Source organism: Ornithorhynchus anatinus, chromosome 5, assembly GCF_004115215.2.
Source record: "Ornithorhynchus anatinus isolate Pmale09 chromosome 5, mOrnAna1.pri.v4, whole genome shotgun sequence".
NCBI classification, from domain to species: Eukaryota; Metazoa; Chordata; class Mammalia; order Monotremata; family Ornithorhynchidae; genus Ornithorhynchus; species Ornithorhynchus anatinus.
In genome coordinates this window covers 63585900-63608644 of record NC_041732.1, presented here as the reverse complement: position 1 = coordinate 63608644, position 22745 = coordinate 63585900, and the positions used below count along the sequence as shown (strand labels likewise).

Here is a 22745-nt window from a genome sequence, read left to right as displayed (position 1 = left end):
GGGTGGAGGGAGGGGTCTCCTGCAGAACAGCGTGGCTTAGTGGAAAGAGAACGGGCTTGGGAGTAAGAGGTCGTGGGTTCTAATCCCAGCTCCGCCACTTATCAGCTTTATGTCTTTGGGCAAGTCATTTAACTTCTCTGTGCCTCAGTCATCTCATCTGTAAAATGGGGATTAAGACTGTGAGCCCACATGGGACAACCTGATTACTCTATCTACCCCAGCACTTAGAACAGTGCTTGGCACATAGTAAGCACTTTTAACAAACACCATCATTATTAACATACATGTTATGCTAGGTGGCTCCCAGCTGAGTTTTACCCCCCACCTTCCACTATACTATCCTTTCATGCCTGATTCCCTTTCCAAATCTATCTCTGACCCCTCCCATCATTAATTTTTAAAAAAAGAAGATAAAAGGTTAGCATCAAAATGGCTGTAAGCTTTGTCGGGGTTAGTGGAGAAAGAGAATATTCCAGGACTGAGGTGAGATATTGGTGAGAATTGCCACTTTAAGGACTATTCAAATTCCACTTTTTTTTTTTTTGCTATTATTATTACTCCCTGGAGATGTCTCTTGAACAACTATCAAGCATTTATTGAATGCTTACTTTGTGCTTAGTACAGTGCTCTGTGCACGGTAAGTACTCAAAAAATACTACTGATTGACTAGGTGAGGTGGAAGTGTTTAAGTATCAGTAGAGAAAACAGGGTAAAGAGATGAGCCTTCCTGGAGACGTGATTTGAGGGCATTCCAGGTAGAAGGGAGAGTGTGAGCAATAGGTCCAAGGGGAGAAACAAAAACTAGGCAAAGTAGTTAGGAGTGAAGTGTACAAGCTGGGGTGCAGTGGGAAAGGAGCTAATAAAATAAGCCAAGTGGGAGAGCTGATTGACTGCCTTAAAGTCAATGGCCAAGAGTTTTTCAAGCTGATCTTATGCAGCTCTAACCATTAGAGAGTTTGGCCAGCCAGGAGAGCACACAGTTTCTACCAAAAATTTATTTTTCATGAAAAACAGCGAACAATAGGAAAAAGAATCACTTTTCACCACATTATGGGTGGGGAGCATTTTAGGTTTTTTTGGTTTGTTTTTTTTTTTACTCTAAAAAGAAAAGGCTTCCATTCGAAAGATGCAGAGCTGTCTATGGCCTAAAATTCCTATCAGTGTAAACCATTTCAGGCTCACCCCACAATTCAGAGGTAGAGTGGGGAATGTAAAACATCCCTGGCTTCAGCAGATCCTTTCCCTACTGTGAAAGACTGCGACTGCTGATGGAGGGAAAGGAGAGGTGAGACTTCCCAATGGCACCTTCAGTGTCCCAGGACGATCCAATCTGAAGTGAAATGATCCAGGATCCAGTTTCTTAGAGTGACCAGGTCGTGGCTGAAGCCTGATCCTGTGGGTAGGCGGGGATCTCCTCATTTGGTATTAAAGAAAAGACGTTTACGGAGGAAATTGAAACAGCCGGGAATCTGCTTATATTTTCCTTTACTAGAGACACCATTAGACACCTGGAGAAAATACATACAAAAATAGAATCAATTTAGCCCTTTTACAAAGATAAAAATAATAATGATGGTATTTGTTAAGTGCTTACGATGTTCCAGGCACTGTACTAAGCACTGGGGTAGATACAAGATAATCAGGTTGGACACAATCCCCATCCACATAGGGCTCCAAGTCTCAATCCCCATTTTACAGAGGAGGTAACTGAGGCACAGAGAAGTTAAGTGACTTGCCCAAGGTCACACCGTTGACAAGTGGCAGAGCCGGGATCAGAACCAGATCCTTCTGACTCCCAGACCCATGCTCTGTCCAGTAGGCCAAGCTGTTTCTCTAGCATTAGGCCAAGGATTGTCTGGCCAAGGCCTTAGCGATGGGGAAGGCCCAATCCAGAATCTCCCCAGGACCACTTCAGCCTGGACCAGAAGTTGAACCAGCCTCTGTGACTGATTCCATGTAGAACCACCTCCCAGTTCTGGGCCTCATGAGAAACAGACAGACATCACCCTGAGGAGGAGAGTCAGCAAATCTTCAGTGTGAGCCCACTGGTCCAGGACGCTATCCAAGGTCTCTATGTACCAAGAGCCACTCTGGGTATCCCTCCAGGAAACGAAGCCTTGGAGAAAAAAGATGATTTTTTTTCAGCAGCAGCAGCAGCAGCAGCAGGAGAAATGCCTCTTCCCCAGCCCAGCAAGAACCTTTCAATACTCATTTCCATTCCACCAATCAATAGAAGCCTACCAACTTCCACCTCGAGAACTCTCTAATACTGAGCATGGCGGGGAGCTCATTCACAGGGATGAGTTGTTGTTTTTTCTCATGGTATTTGTGAAGTGCTTATTAAATGCCAGGGATTGTATTGAGCACTGGTGTAGATACAAACTAATCAGGTTAGAAATAGTTAAGACATCAGTCTTACTCCACATATAGCATATTAGGAAACTGAGGCCCAAAGAAGTTAAGTGACATGCCCATGATTACACTGCAGATAAGTGGCGGAGCCGGAATTAGAATCCAGGTCCTTCTGACTCCCAGGGCCTCCTCTATCCACTAGACCACGCGGCTTCTTCTTTCGCTGTTCTCTCACCTGGGAAGGTTGAATAGGAAACCAAGATGTCACTAGGGGTGGGTAAACTGGCCACTGCGTCTGGCTCGTCATAGTCCTCGGGGGCGGCCTGGAAGGGTGCGGCATCCGACTCAGGGTCACTCCCAGTTGGATGATCCTCGGGGGAATCCAAATTCACCTCAAATCCCGGGTCCTTCTTCTCTGTAGAGTCCAGAGACAAGCCCCACTTCAATCAGAGAAGTACGATCACTGGACTGCTCCGCCCTATTTCTCACACCTTCCAACCCCCACGGGCAATTCACCAGAGTGAAATCAAAGTCTGGTCTACCAGAATGGACAATCTCAGAACAGGCCAGGGAAGACTCATGCTGGACAGCTGAGAGGCAGCCAAGCACACAAGCATAAAGCTACTGGGAAGCCCAGATTCCCACACAAACCTGAAAGGACCCAACTGGCTCTAGTTTAGGGATGTTTCCATCGCTCCTCCTACAAATGGAAACCAAAGGGCTGGAGGTTTCAAATCTGACAACTTAGGTCACTTTCAGGTGAAAACAAAGAGCAGTCGCGAGGGGATACGGACACGTACCTCCACCACAAGCCTGGATAAAGAAGAGCTTGGGCTTTCCTCCCAAACTGGGGCACCGGGATCCATTGAAGTAGTTCACGATTGTTTCCACAGAAATCGACTCTCCATCCGTTCCGTGGATTCCTCCGGGAAATTGAATGTGGCTGGCCTGGAAGACCGAGAACCCCGGCTCTCAATATTAAAGGGGGCAGGACTCTGGTACCACAACTCTACTTAGGCAGCAGCTCCCCATTTCTTTTTTGGAGGGGGGACTTTGGGGTGGTAGGAATGTTGAAGGTAGCTGGGGCTAGGAAGCATATTGAGAGGTAGGACTCTTCCTAAATTTGCCATGACTATGACTTGTCCTGACACCTTGAGTAACTCAGCTACCCTTTCCCGGTCTCAATATCTCTATCTGCAGGACAGGGATGGAACAGATAAAAAAAGTTAAAGTATTCATTAGAGGACTTTTCCCATGACTTGCAATATCTCTCAAGCCAAGAAGAAAGAAGATTTAATTGTATTCTGGTTCCTTCTTTTGAAATAAAATCCAGGGTGAGAGCTATGCCTATCAGCAGTTCTGCATTGATCCCTCACGACTCCATATGGTATTTCTAGGTTAACAACACCCCACTACAGATTAACACATCAAGTGGATGCAGGGAACAGATGGAACCCGATGACAGCAAATTCAAGATAGGAAAGGGCTTGTAGAATACTATAAACAGGAAGGACTTAAATGCCATTGATTCAAAAGCAGCAAGGCCTAGCGGACAGAGCACGGGCCTGGGAGTCCAAAGACTTGAGCTTGGGCAGTGGCTAGAGAGCGGAAGGCAATCTGCTAGAAGTCAAAACTCTCCTGTGCTGGGGAGCAGCGGCATGGGAGAGAATCGAAGGCAGAGACTCAAGTTTAATGAGCGGAAGGAGACGATGGTAAACCGCTTCCATATTTTTACGGAGAAAACTCTAAAGGTGCACTACCAGAACGACTGCATATGGAGGTACGGCATTCAGGGAGAGAAGTGTCCATGGAGTCGCTATGGGTCAGAAATGACTAGACAGCCTAAGTATATATATACACCCACACATGTATATCATAACACACACACATCATACACACAAATTTCTACCTATCTCATGGTATTTGTATGGAAGGAGGCCATATTCCCTGAATTAACTACTTTCTGCTACTCCTCCCGCTTCTCCTCCCACTTCTCTTTCTTGGCCTCCATCACTAGTGAAATTTTATAGTATCTACACAACAAAGTACAATGTTTAGGTGTGAGTAACCAGGGAAGGCACTGTGGCTCACTTGTGGGTCTTTTCAGGCATATCTGCAGCCACAGAACATCATATAAATACCTGTATCGTTCATTATTTGTAACATGTGAGGTTCAACACCCATACTGCAGAGAAGAAGGTGCAACCTAGCCCGGTACCTGATATCCATGTGAGAGAATGACTACCACACAACAATCCAGTGCGCTGTGGTCCTTCTTTGCTAATTTGTTCAATGCCTTGACCATTTCCTACGGGCGAGAAGAGCAGCGCTAAAATCCAAGTCCGACATTTGTTTTATTTCCACTGCTTCCCCCCCTTCCCCCAGCCTCTGATATTATGGAACAGAAGCTTCTGCAGCAAGAGCAAGAGACTGATTGCTTGATCGACTGACTGAAGAGCAACCAAGCTACAGGAATTCAAACCAGGGATCTAGCCACTGGGTAACAAGATCAAAGAGGAGAAGAAAAAATAAGTCCAACAGATACTGGGGCTGATTCCCTCGTAATGAAAAAATAAAAAGACCTAAGAGGCTGACAGAATTATCCCTCCTTCACCATACTGCTTTAACTAGATAGTGTAAACCTCAGTTTATGTAAACCTATGTTTACACTAGTGTAAACAGAGTGTAAACCTCAGTGTAAACTAGCAACATAAAAAGTATAAAATAGAGTCAGGGACTCTAAAAGTATCCTTAACGAGTCGGTCTCAATTTCAGTCGTGGCTCAGGTGAAAGCCGTCAAAAAACCCCAAGTCTCGGTCCAGGGGAACCCAAGCACAAACAAGGCTTTCAAACTAAAAGGATTTCAGGCTCATCCATCATGTTTCAGAAAGAGCCCGGTGGGGCCAAAGAACTGAATTCATCTTCCTTTCTCCAGCTCTGTCACTCAGAAGAGTCTATAGGAAGAATACGGTATGCTTTATAGAAGTCCTGCACATGGAAGGCCAAAACAGCACATACAATATTCACAGTTCAGCCCAAAACTATCACTATAATTGCATTAATAGCAGTGTACGGAACTAGCCTGAAGGCATACAATAATGGACCCTGTGGATCATTCTTTCCATTTCAGTTCAAATTCTTTCTTATCATCAGTCTGGTTTCCTTTAAGGTTTGGCTTGTAAGCTCCTTTGTGGGCAGGGAACATGCTACCAACTTCAGTAAGTACTCAGTAAATAAGACTGAATGAATTCATTGTACTGAACTCTCCCAAGCAGTTGGTTCAGTGCTTTGCACACAGTAAGCGCTCAATAAATACCAAAGATTGATTGATGAGTACAAACCATGAGCCTGCAGGCTGGCATCAGTTGGCAGAACTGTCTGATCCAATAGTTACAGGGTTCACATTTTGGTTCAAAGCTGCTTCAGTTAAACGAGTATGTGAATATCTGACACACTCAGCCTTTCCCTCTCCCCCGTTATCCCCACTCCCTCTTTCCCAACACGGCCCAGTGGCAGTGAGAGATAGCTTCAGAAGGACTTTACCTCGGCAGTCAGATTCCGTTCCACCGCAACTTCAAAATGCAGCAAGCGGAAGCGTCTCTTCATCTTTTCGCAGTCAACATCAGAGCCGGTTCGAGTGGAGAGTCCTGACCCGAGACTGAAATCCACATTGTTGATGATGAGGCAGTGACCACACGGTTCCGATTTCAGAGAGTAAACCTGGAGGAGTCAGCAGAGACTCAAACTCATATCAATTTACATATATATGTAAATATGTGTACATATATATGTGTGTGCATAATGATGATGGTATTTGTTAAGCAATGATAATAATAATAACTGTGGTATTTGTTAAGCACTTACTATGTGCCAGGTACTGTACTAAGTGCTTGGGTGGATACAAGCAAATCAGGTTGGACAGAGTCCCCGTCCCACACAGCGCTCATAGTCTTAATCCCCATTTTCCCCTCAAATAATCTCAAAGAAAATAACTATCAACACAGCAAAGCCAGTGTACACAAACCAAAATGAAGACCCACCAGATCGGAGCTTCTCCTGGATTTGTCTTGGGGAAATTTCACCAAATCTGCTGGGAGAAGGAGGAAAATAGCAACCCACTTTGATCAAACAAAACTGGCAGATTAAGACAGGTAAAGACAGGTACAGTTCATTCATTCATTCATTCAATAGTATTTATTGAGCACTTACTATATGCAGAGCACTGTATTAAGAGCTTGGAATGTACAATTTGGCAACAAATAGAGACAATCCCTGCCCAATGACGGGCTCACAGTCTAATCGGGAAAGACTGATGGCAGAGCAAAACAGAACGAAACAAAAACAACATCATCACGATAAATAGAATCAAGGGGATGTACACCTCATTAACAAAATAGGGTAAGAAATAATATAGACAAATGAGCACAGTGCTGAAAGGAGGGGAAGGGGGAGGGGGAGGAGCAGAGGATGGGGTGGGGAGGGGAGAGGGAGCAGAGACTGTAAAATGGCAGTGGAAAAGCAGATGATCTCTAAGAGGTCCTTGGTAAAACAAGAATGTTTTCTTCCTAGAGTATGCCAGGGTCGGAATCCCATTCTCCAGGACTAGGGGCGTTAAGGCATTGGTTAAAAAAAAAAAAAAAAGCTGTCCTCAGCATTTCCAAAGAGAGAATAGGTCAGGAGACCAAGAGGAGAACTGGAAAAATGAATTTCCCTGATAGAAGGCATCAAGCGGAGGTAAGAAATGAAGATCGAAGCCCCTCCCACACCTTTATCGCCATACCCTGCTTTTCACCAGGACGGGTTGCTTCTTGCTCTCTCTTGGTGGTGCTGGGCACTGGGACAAATGGCTTCACACCTGTAACACAGGAAGTTAAATCCAATCTGAAGAAATGACTTTTCCCAAAATATGAGATGAAGGACAAAAACAGAGCCAATAACGGTGGTGAGTACTGGGTGGGAGTTATCAGCTCTTCATATAATACCCAAAAAGGGGTAAGAAGTTAGAGGTCTACTGGGCCAAGAGGCAAAGAGCTGAATGCAATAATGATGATGGGGATGAAGATGTTTATTAAAGCACTTACTACGTGCTAAGCAGTGGGGTAGATGTAAAATAATCAGAATGGACATAATTGCTAACTCACCTGGGATTCTTACTCTAAGAGGGAAGGAGAACACAGGTATTTTAACCTCATTTTACAGATGAGGAAATTGAGGCAAAGGGAAGTTAAGTGACTCACCCAAGATCATACAGCAGACAAGTGGCAGAACCATGACTCCTAACTCCCTGTCCACTGCTCTTTCTACTAGAATCTTTACTTAGACTGTGAGTCCCAAGCGGGATGGGGACTGCGTCCAAACTGATAACCTTGTATCTACCCTGGTACTTAGAACAGTGCTTAGCAGAAATACCAGAATAATAATGATAATACCCATCATCTATTTCCTTTTTGAGCCAAACTATCCAAAATGCACTCTTTACTTGATGTGAAAAGAGTTGGATACTGACAATATTAGCTCCAGCAATGTCATTCCATTGCCACCACTGACTTATTGAGAGGCCAAATCATGATTTCCCAGAACAAACCTGTGGTCCCGAGAATAAAGCATTTCAAAGTACTTGATCAACAGTCATCCTGACAACTTTGGTCAGGACAGCGACTAGCAGAAAATTCAGTCTAGAATTCTACTGGCCCACATTTCTGATGCTTTCTCCGAATGCTTCATCTAATTTAATTACGGTATTTATTAAATGCCTTCTGGTCCTGTGTTGTGGTGGTGGATCAGGCCTACTCCCTGTCCCTACTTGGGCTCACAACCTAAGAGGGAGGGTGGATTTCTTATGACCAAATTAGAGAAGGGGAATCTGATGTACAGATAGGCTCATTTCACACAGCGGGTCAGTGGTGGGGCTGGGACTAGAACCTGGATCTACCTCGCAGTTTCTTGCTTTTTCCACTAGGCCATACTGATTCCATAGACCAGCAAAGGGACTTCATTCATTCAGTTGTATTTACTGAGCATTCACTGTGTGCACAACACTATACTAAATGCTTGGAGAGTAAAAAATAACAATAAACAGACACATTCCCTGCCTAGAAGCAGCATGGCTCAGCGGAAAGAGCCCGGGCTTGGGAGTCAGAGGTCATGGGTTCGTATCCCAGCTCTGCCACTTGTCAGCTGTGTGACTGTGGGCAAGTCACTTCACTTCTCTGGGCCTCAGTTACCTCATCTGCAAAGTGGGGATGAGGACTGTGAGCCTCACGTGGGACAACCTGATGACCTGGTATCTACCCCAGCGCTTAGAACAGTGCTCTGCACATAGTAAGCGCTTAACAAATACCAACATCATTACAATGAGCTTACAATCTAGAGGAGAATACAGACATTAATATAAATAAATTACAGAAAGGTAGATAAGTCCTATGGGGCTGGGAGGGGGATGAATAAAGGCATCAGGATGACGCAGAAGGGAGTAGGATAAAAGGAAAGGAAGGCTTAGTCAGGGAAGGCCTCTTAGAGGAGATGTGCTTTGGAAGGGGAGCGGGGGAGAGTAACATTTGGGATGAATCTTTGAATACTTACACACATCTCCCTGCCCTCCGGGTCTGATTATTTCAACTGGCCGGATATCAACAGGAGTAACCTGCGGCGCTTGGCATCCTTCACTCAGCAAAGCTGCCAGCGCGTGCTGGTCTGTTTCTCTGAGGCATGAGATGAACACAGAGAGAGCCCGTCTTCCTCGAGTCTCAAGATCCGTGACCAGCTGCCTGGCCTGGTCCCTGCGAGTGCCAGCTCGCTGTGGACACAACGAGCAACCAGTCACTCCCTTTATTGTCTGATTTGAATGGTCTCGTCTCCTTTCCCCTGATTATTTATTTCATTCACTCAGTCATACTTACTATGTGCAGAGCACTGTACTAAGTGCTTGGGAAAATACAATACAACAATATCTTCAGATCCAGGTCCTAAACAGCAGGGGCAACTCCAAAGCGTGGGTAGCAGGAAACTCCTTGAGGGCAGGGATCCTGTCTACTGTGTGACCTCGGACAAGTCACTTCACTACTCTGTGCCTCAGTTACCCCATCTGTAGAATGGGGATTAAGACTGTGAGGCCCATGAGGGATAGGAAGTGTGTCCAATTCAATTTGCTTCTATCTACCCCAGAGCTTAATACAGTGCCTGGAACACAATAAGTGCTTAACAAATGCCACAATTTTTATTACTAACTCTAATGTATTTGTACCTCTGCTCAGAGCAAGCACTCAGTAAATATGATTGCTAGATTAGGAACAGAGAGAACAAGAAGCAAAGAGTCGGGGTAATCCACAGATTGGATGATCAGTCATTGAGTAAGAGTGGGATGCAATTTCCAAAAGACTAAAAATTTGTCAGTCACTTGCTTTTCACTGCTCTGAAGTTTTACTGAATGCCTTGGGCAAGTCAGGGGCTGAGCTACAATGATAATAATAGTAATAATAACAATAATAGTATATGTTAAGCACTTACTATGTGCCAGGACTGTAGTAAGCGCTGGGGTGGATACAAGCAAAGAATGTTGGACACAGTCCCTGTCCCTTGTGGGGCTCACAGTCTCAATCCCCATTTTACAGATGAGGTAACTGAGACACCGAGAAGCAAAGTGACTTGTCCAAGGTCACACATCAGACAAGTGGCAGAGCCAGAATTAGAACCTATGACCTTCTGACTCCCAGGCCTGGACTTGTAACCACTATGCCATGAATTGGTTCCTAATCCTTCCCTTTGATGTGTGATGTGGTTCTTGAATCAGTCAATCGCCCCTGCCGAATGGTGAACATCTGCTAAAGCTCTGTATTAAAGGCTTGGGAGAATACAACAGTACCGAGATACTTATTCCCTGTCCACAAGCAGCTGACAATTCAATGGGGAAGGCAAAATGTATTTATAAACTGTGCAAGTAGGAGGAAGACGGAGGAAACAGCAGGAAGATATACAAAGATAGAATAAAAGAGCTGGAAAAATTAAGGAATGTACAAATATACCCAGAAATGGTCGATACACAATATTATTCGTGACAATAGACAGTATAATAGAGCACTTAGCACAGGGCATTGCAATCAGTAGGCCTTCAAATTTCAACTCTATTACATAATGATGTTATTAACTAAATATAATTCATAAGGACAAACAACAAATGAGTATGTCTGAAAACCAAAACCGCATATATGCTTGAGGAGAAAAATATTTATGCCTCTCAAATATGAAATGATAACTTCCGATCATGTTTATAACTTCTACTGCCATAGATGTGGGTGGGGTTGGGATTAACTGTTAGTTGGACCACAGGCGAGCCCCATGTGGGACAAGGACTGTGTCCAATCTCATTAGCTTGTGTCGACCCCAGCGCTTCGAATGGTGCCTGGCACATAGTAAGCACTTAACAAATACCATTTTTAAAAAAAGACAACTTCACAAAGTGAGAATCCCAGAAGGGGAATATGTTTTCCTACTTCTAAGAAAACAGAGCAGACTTTTCCCTCTCTGTATTTATTCATTCATTCCATCGTATTTATTGAGCGCTTATGATGTGCAGAGCACTTTACTAAGCACTTATTTAGCAACAGCACATGCAACAAGATGTCTGACGTGCTCTGAATGACTCGGGCTTTGGAGGCATGTGTACAGAGCACTGCACTACACAATTGGAAAAGTACAATACAATACTCCTGCCCACAAGGAGTTTACAGTCTAGAGGCACCATTAGGATGAAAGGTATCTGTGCAGCAGTTCCAGTACAGAAAGAACTGTGCCACTCAGGACAGGAGCCATGGGGAGGAGATGATGAAGGGAGCAGCTGTGGGCTAAGGTAACATTTATTAAGCACTTACTATATGCCAAGCTCTGTAAGAAGTGCTGGGGTAGATAGAAGGTAATCGGGTTGGACACAGTCCATCTACCACATGGAGTTCATAGTCTAAGGGGGAGGGAGAATGAATATTTTGCATATTTTGCAGGTGAGGAAACTGAAGCCCAGAGGAGTTAAGTGACTTGCCCAAGGTCATACAGCAGGCAAGCTCTCCCTCGGAGAACTCATTCGCTTCCACGGCTTCAACTACAATCTCTATGCAGATAATTTCCAAATCGACTTCTCCAGGCCAGACTTCTCTCCTCGGCGGTTTCGTATTTCCTCCTGTCTTCAGGACATCTCATCTTGGATGTCCCACTGACACCTTATTTTTAAAAAATGGTATTTGTTAAGCACTTACTGTGTGCCAGGCACTGTTCTAAGCACTGGGGTAGATACAAGCTGATCAGGTTGGACAATGTCCTTGTCCCACCTGGGGCTCATAGTTTTAATCCCCACTTTACAGATGAGGTAACTGAGGCACAGAGAAATGTCTTGCCCAAGGTCACCCAGCAGATAACGACGGAGCCGGGATTAGAAGCCTGGTCCTTCTGAGTCCCAGGCCCAAGCTCTATCCGGAAGACCACAGGCACTTGACATTTAATATGTCCAAGCAGAACTTCTCATCTTCCCACTCAAACTCTGTCCTCCCACAACTTTCCCATCACCAGAGACAACCCCACAATCCACCCTATCTCACAAGCCTGTAGTCTTGGCATCACCCTTGATTCACCTCTCCAATTCTAATTCAATCTGCCCCCAAATCCCATCAGTTTCACCGATCCAAGCCCTTATCCTAGCCCACCTTGACTACTGCTTCACTCTCTTCACAGGCCTCCCTTCCTCCTCTCTCTCCTGCGTCCAGTCCATACTTCACTCTGCTGTCCAGACCATTTTTCATATAATAATAATAATGGAATTTGCTAACCATTTACTAGCGCCGGAGTAAATACAAGCAAATTGGTTTGGACACAGTCACGATCAAAAGTCATTCAGTCCATCACCAAGAACCTCCAATGGTTCCCCATCCACCTCCACGACAAACAGAAACTCCTTACCATCGGCTTTAAAGCACTTAACTAGCCTCCCCATCTTACCTTACGCTACTGACCTCCTGCTACAACCCAGCCCGCACGCTATGCTCCTCTAACCTCACCTTACTAGCTTTACCTTGATCTCATCTTTCTCACCACGGACCATTTGCCAATGTCCTCAAGTAATCAATCGATGGAATTTATTGAGCACTTACTATGTGCGGAGCACTGTACTAAGCAGTTGGGAGAGTACAATACAAGAGAATTAGAAGACACGCTTCCTATCCATAATGAGCTCACAGTCTAGAGGGGGAAGACAGGCATTGATATGAATATTTTATAATATATAATTTAAAGATAGGTACATAAGTGTTTTGGAATTCCCTCCCCCTTTATACCCAACAGAACACTGCTCTCTCCACCTACAAAGCCCGACTAAAATCGCATTTCCTACAACTGCCTTCCTTAACTTGGCCCTTATTTCTCCTATTCGCCCTCCCTTCTGTATCATCTATAAAGCAATGTGACAGTCATCCCATGCTCAGTTTCGCAGCACTTATGTACATATCAATCATATCTACTGAGTGCTTACTATGTGCAGAGCACTGTACTAAGCGTTGGAAGAGTACAATGTAAGCGAGTTGGCAGATATGTTGCCTGACCCTAAGGAGCTTACAGTCTTCAGGGGGAGGCAGAGGGGGGGAAGGAGGAGGAGGGGGAAGGAGGGGAGGAGGAAGAGGGAGGAGGAGGAAGGGAGAGGAGGAGGAGGGGGTGGAGGGGAAGAGGAGAAGGAGGGGGAGAAGGAAGAGGAGGGGGGAGGAGGAGGAAGAAGAGGGGGGAGGAAGGGGGAGGAAGGGAAGGAGGAAGAAGGGAGGAGGAGGAGGGAGAGAGGAAGAAGGGAGGAGGAAGAGGCGAGGAGATGGGGGAGGAGATGGGGAAGGAGATGGGGAGGAGGGGGAATGGGGGAGGAGGGGGAGGGAGGAGGAGGATGGGGGAGGAGGATAGGGGAGGAGGAAGTGGAGGAAGAGGGAGGAGGAGGAAGAGGAGGAGAGGGGGAGGAGGAAGAGGAGGGGGGAGGAGGACGAGAGGAGGAGGAAGAGGAGGAAGAAGAGGAGGGGAGAAGGAGGAGGAGGGAGGGGTGGAGGGGAGGAGAAGAGGAGGAGGAAGGGGGAGGAGGAGGAAAAGGAGTAGGGGAGTAGAAGGAGGAAGGGGGAGGACGAGGAGGAAGGGGGAGAAGAAGGGAGGGAGGAGGAGATGGGGAGGAGGAGAAGAGGAGGAGGAAGGGGGGAAGAGGAGGAAGAGAAGGGGAGAAGGAGGAAGAGGAGGGGAGGAAAAGGAGGGTAGAAGGGGGAGGAGGGAGGGGAGGGGGAGGAGGGAGGAGAAGGGAAGGGAGGGGGCAGTAGGGGTGTGTGTGCGTTGTGGGCGTCACCTGGATGTCGTCGATCATGTCTTGGGTGAAGAGGGCGCGGCTGAGGAGCGGCTCCCACAGCGGCCTCACCTGCAGCTCCCGCACCAGGCGCACCCGGGCCCGCCGCAGAACCTCCCGCTGCGCCTCCTCCATCGGGCCCGGACCCCGAGATCACCCCAAACTCACCCCCAAATCACCCCCAACCGCCACGATCCCCCCCGCCTTCCGGGCTCCCGCAGGCCCGGGCCCAGGCCCCGCCCCTAGACCCGGGATCCTCCCCTTCCCCCTCCATCCCAACCACCGCCTTTTCCTCCTCCTCCTCCTCCCCCTCCCCTCCTCCTCCCCCCCTCCTCCTGCCCTCTTCCTCCTCCCCTCCTCCTCCTCCCCTCCTCCTCCTCCCCTCCTCCTCCTCCTCCTATTCTCCTCCTCCTCTCCTCCTCCTCCTCCTCCCATTCTCCTCCTCCTCCCCTCCTCCTCCCCTCTTCCTACTCCCCTCCTCCCTTTCTGCTCCTCCCCTCCTCCTCCTCCTCCCTAATATTGCGTCAGCCTCCTCTCCCTTCCTCCTTTCACTCATCCATTCAATCGTATTTATTGAGCACTGACTGTGTCCAGAACACTGGACTGAGCGCATGGAAAGTACAATTCCGCAACAGATAGAGACAATTCCTACCCAACAACGAGCTCACAGTCTACAAGGGGGGACAACAGACAACAAAACAAACAAACAAAAAAAACAAGTAGACAGGCATCAATAGCATCAATATAAATAAATAGAATGATAGATGTATACACATCATTAAAATAAATAGAACAATAAATATGTACAAATATATACAAGTGCTGTGGTGTGGGGAGGGGGGTATTCATTCAATTGTATTTATTGAGCACTGACTGTGTGCAGAGCACTGGACTAAGCGCTTAGAAAGTACAATTCGGCAACAGATAGAGATAATCCCTACCCAACAACGGGTTCACAGTCTAGAAGGGGCCAGGGACAAAAGGACACGGGTGGAAGCTTGAAGTCGGGAGGTCAAAACAAAGAAAAGGAAACACTTCACACAACAGTGAGAATTCCTGCCCCATGCAGAAAATATCCATACATCTGAGAGGGATTTGTATGGAATCATGGGACAGGTGGGCCATCAGACTTTCTATGTATGCAGAGGGGAAAATTTAAGGATGTCACATAGTACCTCATTAAGTATGAGGGTGGATTTCCAGGATGGCGAAAATCATATGCTTAGAACAGTGCTCTGCACATAGTAAGCGCTTAACAAATACCAACATATATATATATATATATATATGTTTCTCAATCAATCAATCAATCAATGGTATTTATTGAGCGCTGACTCTGTGCAGAGCACTGGACTAAGCTCTTGGAATGGAAAAGGCAGCAACGGAGACCAGCCCTGCCCAATGACGGGCTCACAAGCAGCGTGGCTCAGTGGCAAGAGTCCGGGCTTGGGAGTCAGAGGTCATGGGTTTGAATCCCGGCTCTGCCACTTGTCAGCTGGGTGACTGTGGGCAAGTCACTTCACTTCTCTGTGCCTCAGTTCCCTCATCCGTAAAATGGGGATTAAGACTGTGAGCCCCACGTGGGACAACCTGATTCCCCTGTGTCTACCCCAGCGCTTAGAACAGCGCTCGGCACATAGTAAGCGCTTAACAAATACCAACATTATTATTATTATTATTCATTCATTCAATAGTATTTATTGAGCGCTTACTATGGGCAGAACACTGTACTAAGCACTTGGAATGGACAATTCGGCAACAGATAGAGACCATCCCTGCCCAAAGACGGGCTTACAGTCTAATAGGTGCAGACAGACGGACAATAACAAGACAACTTAATCGCAATAAATAGAATCAAGGGGATGGATACCTCATTAACAAAATAAATAGGGTAATAAAAATACATACAAATGAGCAAATGAACACAGTGCTGAGGGGAGGGGAAGGGAGAGGGGGAGGAGCAGAGGGAAAGGGAGGAAAGGGGGCTAAGCAGAGGGGAGGTGAAGGGAGGGGGGGCAGAGAGGCAGCAGAGGGAGCAGAGGGAAAAGGGGAAGCTCAGTCTGGGAAGGCCTCTTGGAGGAGGTGAGCTTTCAGTAGGGCTTGGAAGAGGGGAAGAGAGTTAGTTTGGCGGACGTGAGGAGGGAGGACATTCCAGGACAGCGGGAGGACGTGGGCCGGGGGTCGACGGCAGGACAGGCGTGAACGGGGGACAGTGAGGAGGTGAGTGGCAGAAGAGCGGAACATACGGGGTGGGCAGTAGAAAGAGAGAAGGGAGACTTCACTTCTCTGGGCCTCAGTTACCTCATCTGTAAAATGGGGATTAAGACTGTGACCCTCACATGGGACCGCCTGACTACCCTGTATCTACCCCAGCGCTTAGAACAGTGCTCTGCACATAGTAAGTGCTTAACAAATACCAACATTATTATTATTATCATCATTATTATTAATTGGGGGAGACAGGCAGCAGAGCAAAACAGAACAAAAGTCTGTTCTTCATTCCGCTGCCCGGATCATCTTCCTACAGAAAAGCTCTGGGAGTGTCACTCTCCTCCTTAAAAACCTCCAGGGGTTGCTCATCAATCTTCACATCCAATAAAAACTCCTCTCTCTTGGCTTCAAAGATCTCCATCCCCTTTCTCCTCCTACTTCACCTCCCTTCTCTCCTTCTCCAGCCCACCCCATACACTCCGCTCCTCTGCCGCTCACCTCCTCACTGGGCCTCGACCCCTGGCCTACGTCCTACTATTATCCTAGAATGCCCTCCCTTCTCACACCCACCAAACTAATTCTCTTCCCCTCTTCGAAGCCCTACTGAGAGCTCACCTCCTCCAGGAGGCCTTCCCAGACTGAGCCCTCCCTTTCCATCTGCCCCTCCCCTCCTTCCATTTCCCCTACTCCCTCCCTCCACTCTACCCCCTTCCCCTCCCCATGGCACTGGTGTATATTTGTACATATTTATTACTCTATTTTATTAATGATGTGTATATATCTATTATTCTATTTATTTTGATGGTATTGATGACTGTCTACTTGTTTGGTTTTGCTGTCTCCCCCTTTTAGACTGCGAGCCCATTGTTGGGCAGGGATTGTCCCTATCTGTTGCCAAATTGCACATTCCTAGCGCTTAGTACAGTGCTCTGCACCACAGTAAGTGCTCAATAAATACAATTGAATGAATGAATGTACGGCCTCCTCCTGGCTCAGCCCCACCCCTGCCTGGTCCTCTCCCCCTCCTCAGTTCCCTTCATTCCCCATAAATTCCAGTATCTCTTTCTCTCTCTCTGTCTCTCTTCCTTCCACCTCTCCAACCCTACCCTCGTTATAGATCTAGTTTGGAGGAATCTGTCAGAGGAAGAGACCCATAAATGCCCCCCCAAAAAACAGACTTTCAACTAAAAAGGAGTATGGCCTTGCTGAAAGAGCACGGGCCTGAGAGTCAGAAGTCCTGGTTTCTAATCCTGACTCTGCCACTTGTCTGCTATGTGAGCTTGGGCAAGTCACTCCACTCCTCGATATCCCAGTTTCCTCATCTATAAAAGAGGGATTGATGTGGAACAGCGACTGTGTCCAACCTGATTATCTTGCATATAATAATAATAATTATGGTACTTGTTAAGCACTTACTATGTGCCGAGCACTGTTCTAAGCGCTGGGGTAGATACAGGGTAATCAGATTATCCCATGTGGGGCTCACATTTTTTAATCCCCATTTTTACAGATGAAGTAACTGAGGCTCAGAGAAGTTAAGTGACTTGCCCAAGGTCACACAGCAGACTAGTGGTGGGGCCGGGATTAGAACCCACGATCTCTGACTCCCAAGCCCAGGTTCTTTCCACTAAGCCACGCTGCTTTTCTATAGCACCATGGCTGGCATCATAGTAAGCACTTAACAAATGATGTTAAAAAAAAGCAAAACCTGCTGGAATTCAAGGGGTCCGATCATTACATACTTGTATTTTAGAACCTAGATCCTTTGATTGCCAGGCCCATGGTCTCCAGCCTGGAACTCCCTCTCTCTTCAAATCTGAGGGACCACAGCTCTTCTCATCTTCAAGCCTCCATTCATTCATTCATTCATTCAATAGTTTTATTGAGCGCTTACTATGTGCAGAGCACTGTACTAAGCGCTTGAAATGTACAGATCGGTAACAGATAGAGACAGTCCCTGCCCTTTGACGGGCTTACAGTCTAATCACGGGTTTACAGTCTAATCAGGCTTACAGATACAGTTTGCAGGTTATCTCCACCCCAGCGCTTAGTACAGTGCCCGGCCCATATTGTAGTAAGTTCCTTGTGGGCAGGATTTGTGTCTACAACCATTATTTCATACTCTCCCAAGCGTGTCAATCCCAGATCTCATTCCTCCTTCCAAAGAGGGTTCTGTGACCCCTGCTTCTCCCCTTCAGAACATGGCAGCATTGCTAGGCCCGTATGGATTCCCGCCCCACCCCCTAACCAAAATGTCCATGCCCATTTCCCTCTCATCTCTCTTCTCCCGAGATATAAGACGCTGCCCTGTAACTCTCCTTTTCGCGTAGATTCTCACCGTCCTGTGGTTCTCACCCTTCCTTTCCTGTTATGGCTCTGCTCCTTCCTTAATAGAGGTTTTACTTCTGACAGCCTTCAGAAAGCTCAGTGTCTTCCCGAAGTTTCTAACACTTTCAAAGGGCTTCCAGAAGAGCCTGTCAAGAGGGAATGTCTCAGTGAGAAAGTCACCCTTGTTCTTGCCAGGCAGAAAAAGGCCTAGGTAAATTTTCCCCAGCAGGCAGCTCATCTCATTACTAATAATCCCAAGAAAACCCTTGTTTTATATGTCTTCTCCTCAGGGTACGTCCTCCCAACTAACATCTCAGCAGTTTCGCGGTCAATCAATAGTATTTATCGAGCACGTGTGTGCAGAGCTCACAGAGAGATAGATACTAAAATGAAATACAGACAGGAGGATGTAACAGTGTATGAGTGGCTCATCTTAGGTGGCGTGAAAACGTTAAAGTGTTAGTAGTGGGGAAGGTGTGGAAATTAGAAATTAACCTCTGAAGACCTCCTATAGGAGGTGTGATTTCAGAAGGGCTTTCAATCAATCCGTGAGTGGTATTTATTGAGTGCTTCGGTGTACAGAGGACTCTATTAAGTGCTTGGGAGAGTACAATACAACAGAGTTGCATACCCTGCCCACAAGGCTCTTACTACAGTCTAGAGGCTTTGAAGATAAGATCTATCAGATTTGAATAACAATGTTGTTATTTGAAGATAAGAAGATCTGTCAGATTTGAATAATAATGTTGGTATTTGTTAAGCACTTACTATGTACAGAGCACTGTTCTAAGCGCTGGGGTAGATACAGGGTAATCAGATTGTCCCACATGAAGCTCTCAGTCTTCATCCTCATTTTACAGATGAGGTAACTGAGGCACAAAGAAGTTAACTGACTTGCCCACAGTCACTCAGCTGACAAGTGGCAGATTGGCAATTCGAACCCATGACCTCTGACTCCCAAGCCCCTGCTCTTTCCACTGAGCCACGCTGCTTCCCTATGGGAGTTCCAGGCTGGATAAAGCAGCATGGTCTAATAATGTTGGTATTTGTTAAGTGCTTACTATGTGCAAAGCACTGTTCTAAGTGCTGAGGTAGACACAAGGGAATCAGGTTGTCCCACGTGGGACTCAGTCTTAATCCCCATTTTACAGATGAGGTAACTGAGGCACAGAGAAGTTAAGTGACTTGCCCACAGTCACACAGCTGACAAGTGGCAGAGCAGGATTCGAACCCATGATCTCTGACTCCAAAGCCCGTGCTCTTTCCACTGAGCCACACTGTTTCTCTAGTGGATAGAGCACAGGCCTGGGCAGCGTGGCTCAGTGGAAAGAGAACGGGCTTGGGAGTCAGAGGTCATGAGTTCGAATCCCAGCTCTGCCACTTGTCAGCTGTGTGACTGTGGGCAAGTCACTTAACTTCTCTGTGCCTCAGTTACCTCATCTGTAAAATGGGGATTGACTGTGAGCCTCATGTGGGACATCCTGATTACCCTGTATCTACCCCAGCGCTTAGAACAGTGCTCGGCACATAGTAAGCGCTTAACAAATACCAACATTATTATTATTATTCTTACCTCTTGTCTTCAGGGTGACCTTGGGCAAGTCACTTAACGTCTCTGGGCCTCCGTTGCCTCACCTATAAAACGGGGATTAAGACTGCGAGCCCCACATGGGACATGGACTGTGTCCAACCTGATTAGCTTGTATCTACCTCAACACTTAGTGGAGTTCCTGGCACATAGCTATCAAATACTATAAAAATGGATGTGAATGTGAGGTTAGCATTGGTAAAGATAAGAAGGGCATAGTGAGCAAATTAGACTGAAAGGAAAGAAGAGCGCAAAGTGGGGCAGAGTGGAGGAAGACGATAGAATAGTCAGAAGGGGGGCACTGGTCGAATGTTTAAAGCCCTACTCAGAAATCTCTGATGCAGAGAGGACTGGGTAACCACTGGAGGTTTTTAAGAGTAGAGAGACATGCAGAATAACTTTTAGAAAAACCACCTGGGCAGCAGAGTATAGTGTGGACTGGAGAGGGGAGAAACTGGAGGCAGGGAGGCTCGGTAAAGAAACCGATGCAGAAAAGCCATAATATGACAGATTCGCTTTCGCATTGTCACAACCTGTATTTAAAGTCTAGATTCACACATTCTACTATTTAAGTACTTCCTCCTCTATGTAAATTATTATGTGTCCGCTCCCCTGGAAACTTTGCATGGGTAGGGATTGTGTGTCCTACATTTACTGTTCACTCCCGAGCACTTAGTTTATGCTCTTCACCCCGAAGACCCTCAATATCAATTGACTGATTAATTGAGAGCCATTTCTCTGTCATTCATTCAATAGTATTTATTGAGCGCTTACTATGTGCAGAGCACTTTACTAAGCGCTTGGAATGTATAAATCGGTAACAGATAGAGACAGTCTCTGCCCTTTGACGGGCTTACAGTCTAATCGGGGGAGACAGACAGACAAAAACAATAGCAATAAATAGAATCAAGGGGATGAACATCTCATTACAACAATAGCAAATAAATAGACTCAAGATGATGTACATCTCATTAACAAAATAAATAGGGTAATGAAAATATATAGTTTCATTCATTCATTCAATAGTATTTATTGAGTGCATACTATGTGCAGAGCACTGTACTAAGCGCTTGGAATGTACAAATCGGTAACAGATAGAGACAGTCCCTGTCCTTTGACGGGCTTACAGTCTAATCGGGGGAGACAGACAAGAACAATAGCAATAAATAGAATCAAGGGGATGAACATCTCATTAAAACAATAGCAAATAAATAGAATCAAGGTGATGTACATCTCATTAACAAAATAAATAGGGTAATGAAAATATATACGGTTAAGCGGACGAGTACAGTGCTGAGGGGAGGGGAAAGGAAAGGGGGAGAAGCAGACCAAAGGTCCATCAAGCCTAGTACTGAATTCTGTCTCTGGCATAGGCAAGAGGAAGCTTGTAGCCACAAAGTAAAAAGGTTGAATAGCTATATAATAATTTGGTATTTGTGAAGCGCTTACTATGTGCCAAGCACTGTTCTAAGCGCTGGGTAGATACAAGGTAAACAGGTTGTCCCCCGTGGGGCTCACAGTTTTAATCCCCATTTTCCAGATGAGGTAACTGAGGCGCAGAGAAGTTAAGTTCAAAGTTCAAATGGATTGAGTAAACATTAGTTTTCCATTTTATCTATGTTCTTCTTTTATCCTGTAAGCTCCAGAGGGTGGGGGCTGTGTACACTCAGAACAGCATCTGGCCCTTCACCATATGCACAAGATACTCAGTGAATACTATTTGATGATGCTGACGGTGATCAAGCATTTGTTTCAGCACTTTGCATATCGTAGAGCTCAGAAAATACTACTGATTGATACTGATGATGCACATGCCTACTTGTATTCAAATTTTAGAAAATGAGTAGGAACAGGACTTCAATCTGAGAGGAAACAGTGAGAGAAAGAGCTCACTCTCCAAAAATCGGCCCCGGGGGGGTGCGGAAGTGGGACTAAGAAATCTACCCTCAACTGACCTTGATCCCTATTTTTGCCATGACTAATACTAATAATAATAATGTTGGTATTTGTTAAGCGCTTACTATGTGCAGAGCACTGTTCTAAGCGCTGGGGCAGATACAGGGTAGTCAGATTGTCCCACGTGGGGCTCACACTTCTTAATCCCCATTTTTACAGATGAGGTAACTGAGGCCCAGAGAAGTTAAGTGACTTGCCCTAGGTCACACAGCAGAGAAGTGGCAGAGCTGGAATTCGAACCCATGACCTCTGACTCCCAAGCCCCTGCTCTTTCCACTAAGCCACGCTGCTTCCCAGTAAAGCCCTGTGATTTGGCAGATTATTATACTTGTTCAGAAAGCCCTGTCCGACCCATCAAGAGCAGAGATTCACTCAATCCTTATTCAAGACCTGTTTTTAAAGGACAAGATAACAAGATGGGAAGGGAAAAGAAATTGCCACATTGGTTACGGTGCTCTACACCCTGAAGGGGCTCAGTAAATACTAACTGAATGACCATGACTATCTGATAAGCTTATCCCAGTGCAAGGACTAGAGAAGCAGCGTGGCTCAGTGGAAAGAGCACGGGCTCTGGAGTCAGAGGTCATGAGTTTGAATCCCAGCTCTGCCACTTGTCAGCTGTGTGACTGTGGGCAAGTCACTTAACTTCTCTGTGCCTCGGTTACCTCATCTGTAAAATGGGGATTAAGACTGTGAGCCCCATGTGGGACAACCTGATTCCCCTGTGTCTACCCCAGTGCTTAGAACAGTGCTCGGCACATAGTAAGCGCTTTATAAATACCAACATTATTATTATTATTATTATCTGTTACCAATTTGTACATTCCAAGCGCTTAGTACAGTGCTCTGCACATAGTAAGCGCTCAATAAAGCACTCAATAAAGCGCTGGGAAGCAGCGTGGCTCGGTGGAAAAGAGCCTGGGCTTCGGAGTCAGAGGTTATGAGTTCGACTCCCGGCTCTGCCAC

General features: G+C 46.2%; 1 protein-coding gene across 2 annotated transcripts; it reads right to left on the bottom strand.

Annotated features, from left to right (window-relative positions):
* Nucleotides 1-977: 977 nt before the first annotated feature.
* On the bottom strand, nucleotides 978-13853 carry CASP9 (caspase 9). 2 transcript variants are annotated; one of them, XM_029066662.2, is made up of 10 exons: nucleotides 13700-13853; nucleotides 8935-9148; nucleotides 7133-7207; nucleotides 6393-6442; nucleotides 5896-6072; nucleotides 4571-4660; nucleotides 3153-3300; nucleotides 2588-2767; nucleotides 2007-2116; nucleotides 978-1508 (listed from the first exon to the last, which is right to left on the bottom strand). In XM_029066662.2, the coding sequence occupies exons 1-10, from the start codon at nucleotides 13829-13831 to the stop codon at nucleotides 1416-1418; spliced, it is 1269 nt and encodes a 422-aa protein (XP_028922495.1). In that variant the 5' UTR covers nucleotides 13832-13853; the 3' UTR covers nucleotides 978-1415. The 2 variants fall into 2 exon arrangements, with proteins under 2 accessions (XP_028922495.1, XP_028922496.1); XM_029066663.2 differs by having other exon boundaries at nucleotides 6393-6439; nucleotides 13700-13852.
* Nucleotides 13854-22745: the final 8892 nt, after the last annotated feature.

What these genes read in the sequence shown, in the direction of transcription:
- CASP9 (XM_029066662.2), bottom strand. Translation starts at nt 13,831, where the DNA reads ATGGAGGAGGCGCAGCGGGAGGTTCTGCGGCGGGCCCGGGTGCGCCTG. An exon ending in TATCCAGGCTTGTGGTGGAG is followed by an intron (nt 2,768 to 3,152) that starts GTACGTGTCCGT and finishes TGGACTCTACAG; the next exon opens with AGAAGAAGGACCCGGGATTT. An exon ending in TTCCTATTCAACCTTCCCAG is followed by an intron (nt 2,117 to 2,587) that starts GTGAGAGAACAG and finishes TTTTTCTCCAAG; the next exon opens with GCTTCGTTTCCTGGAGGGAT.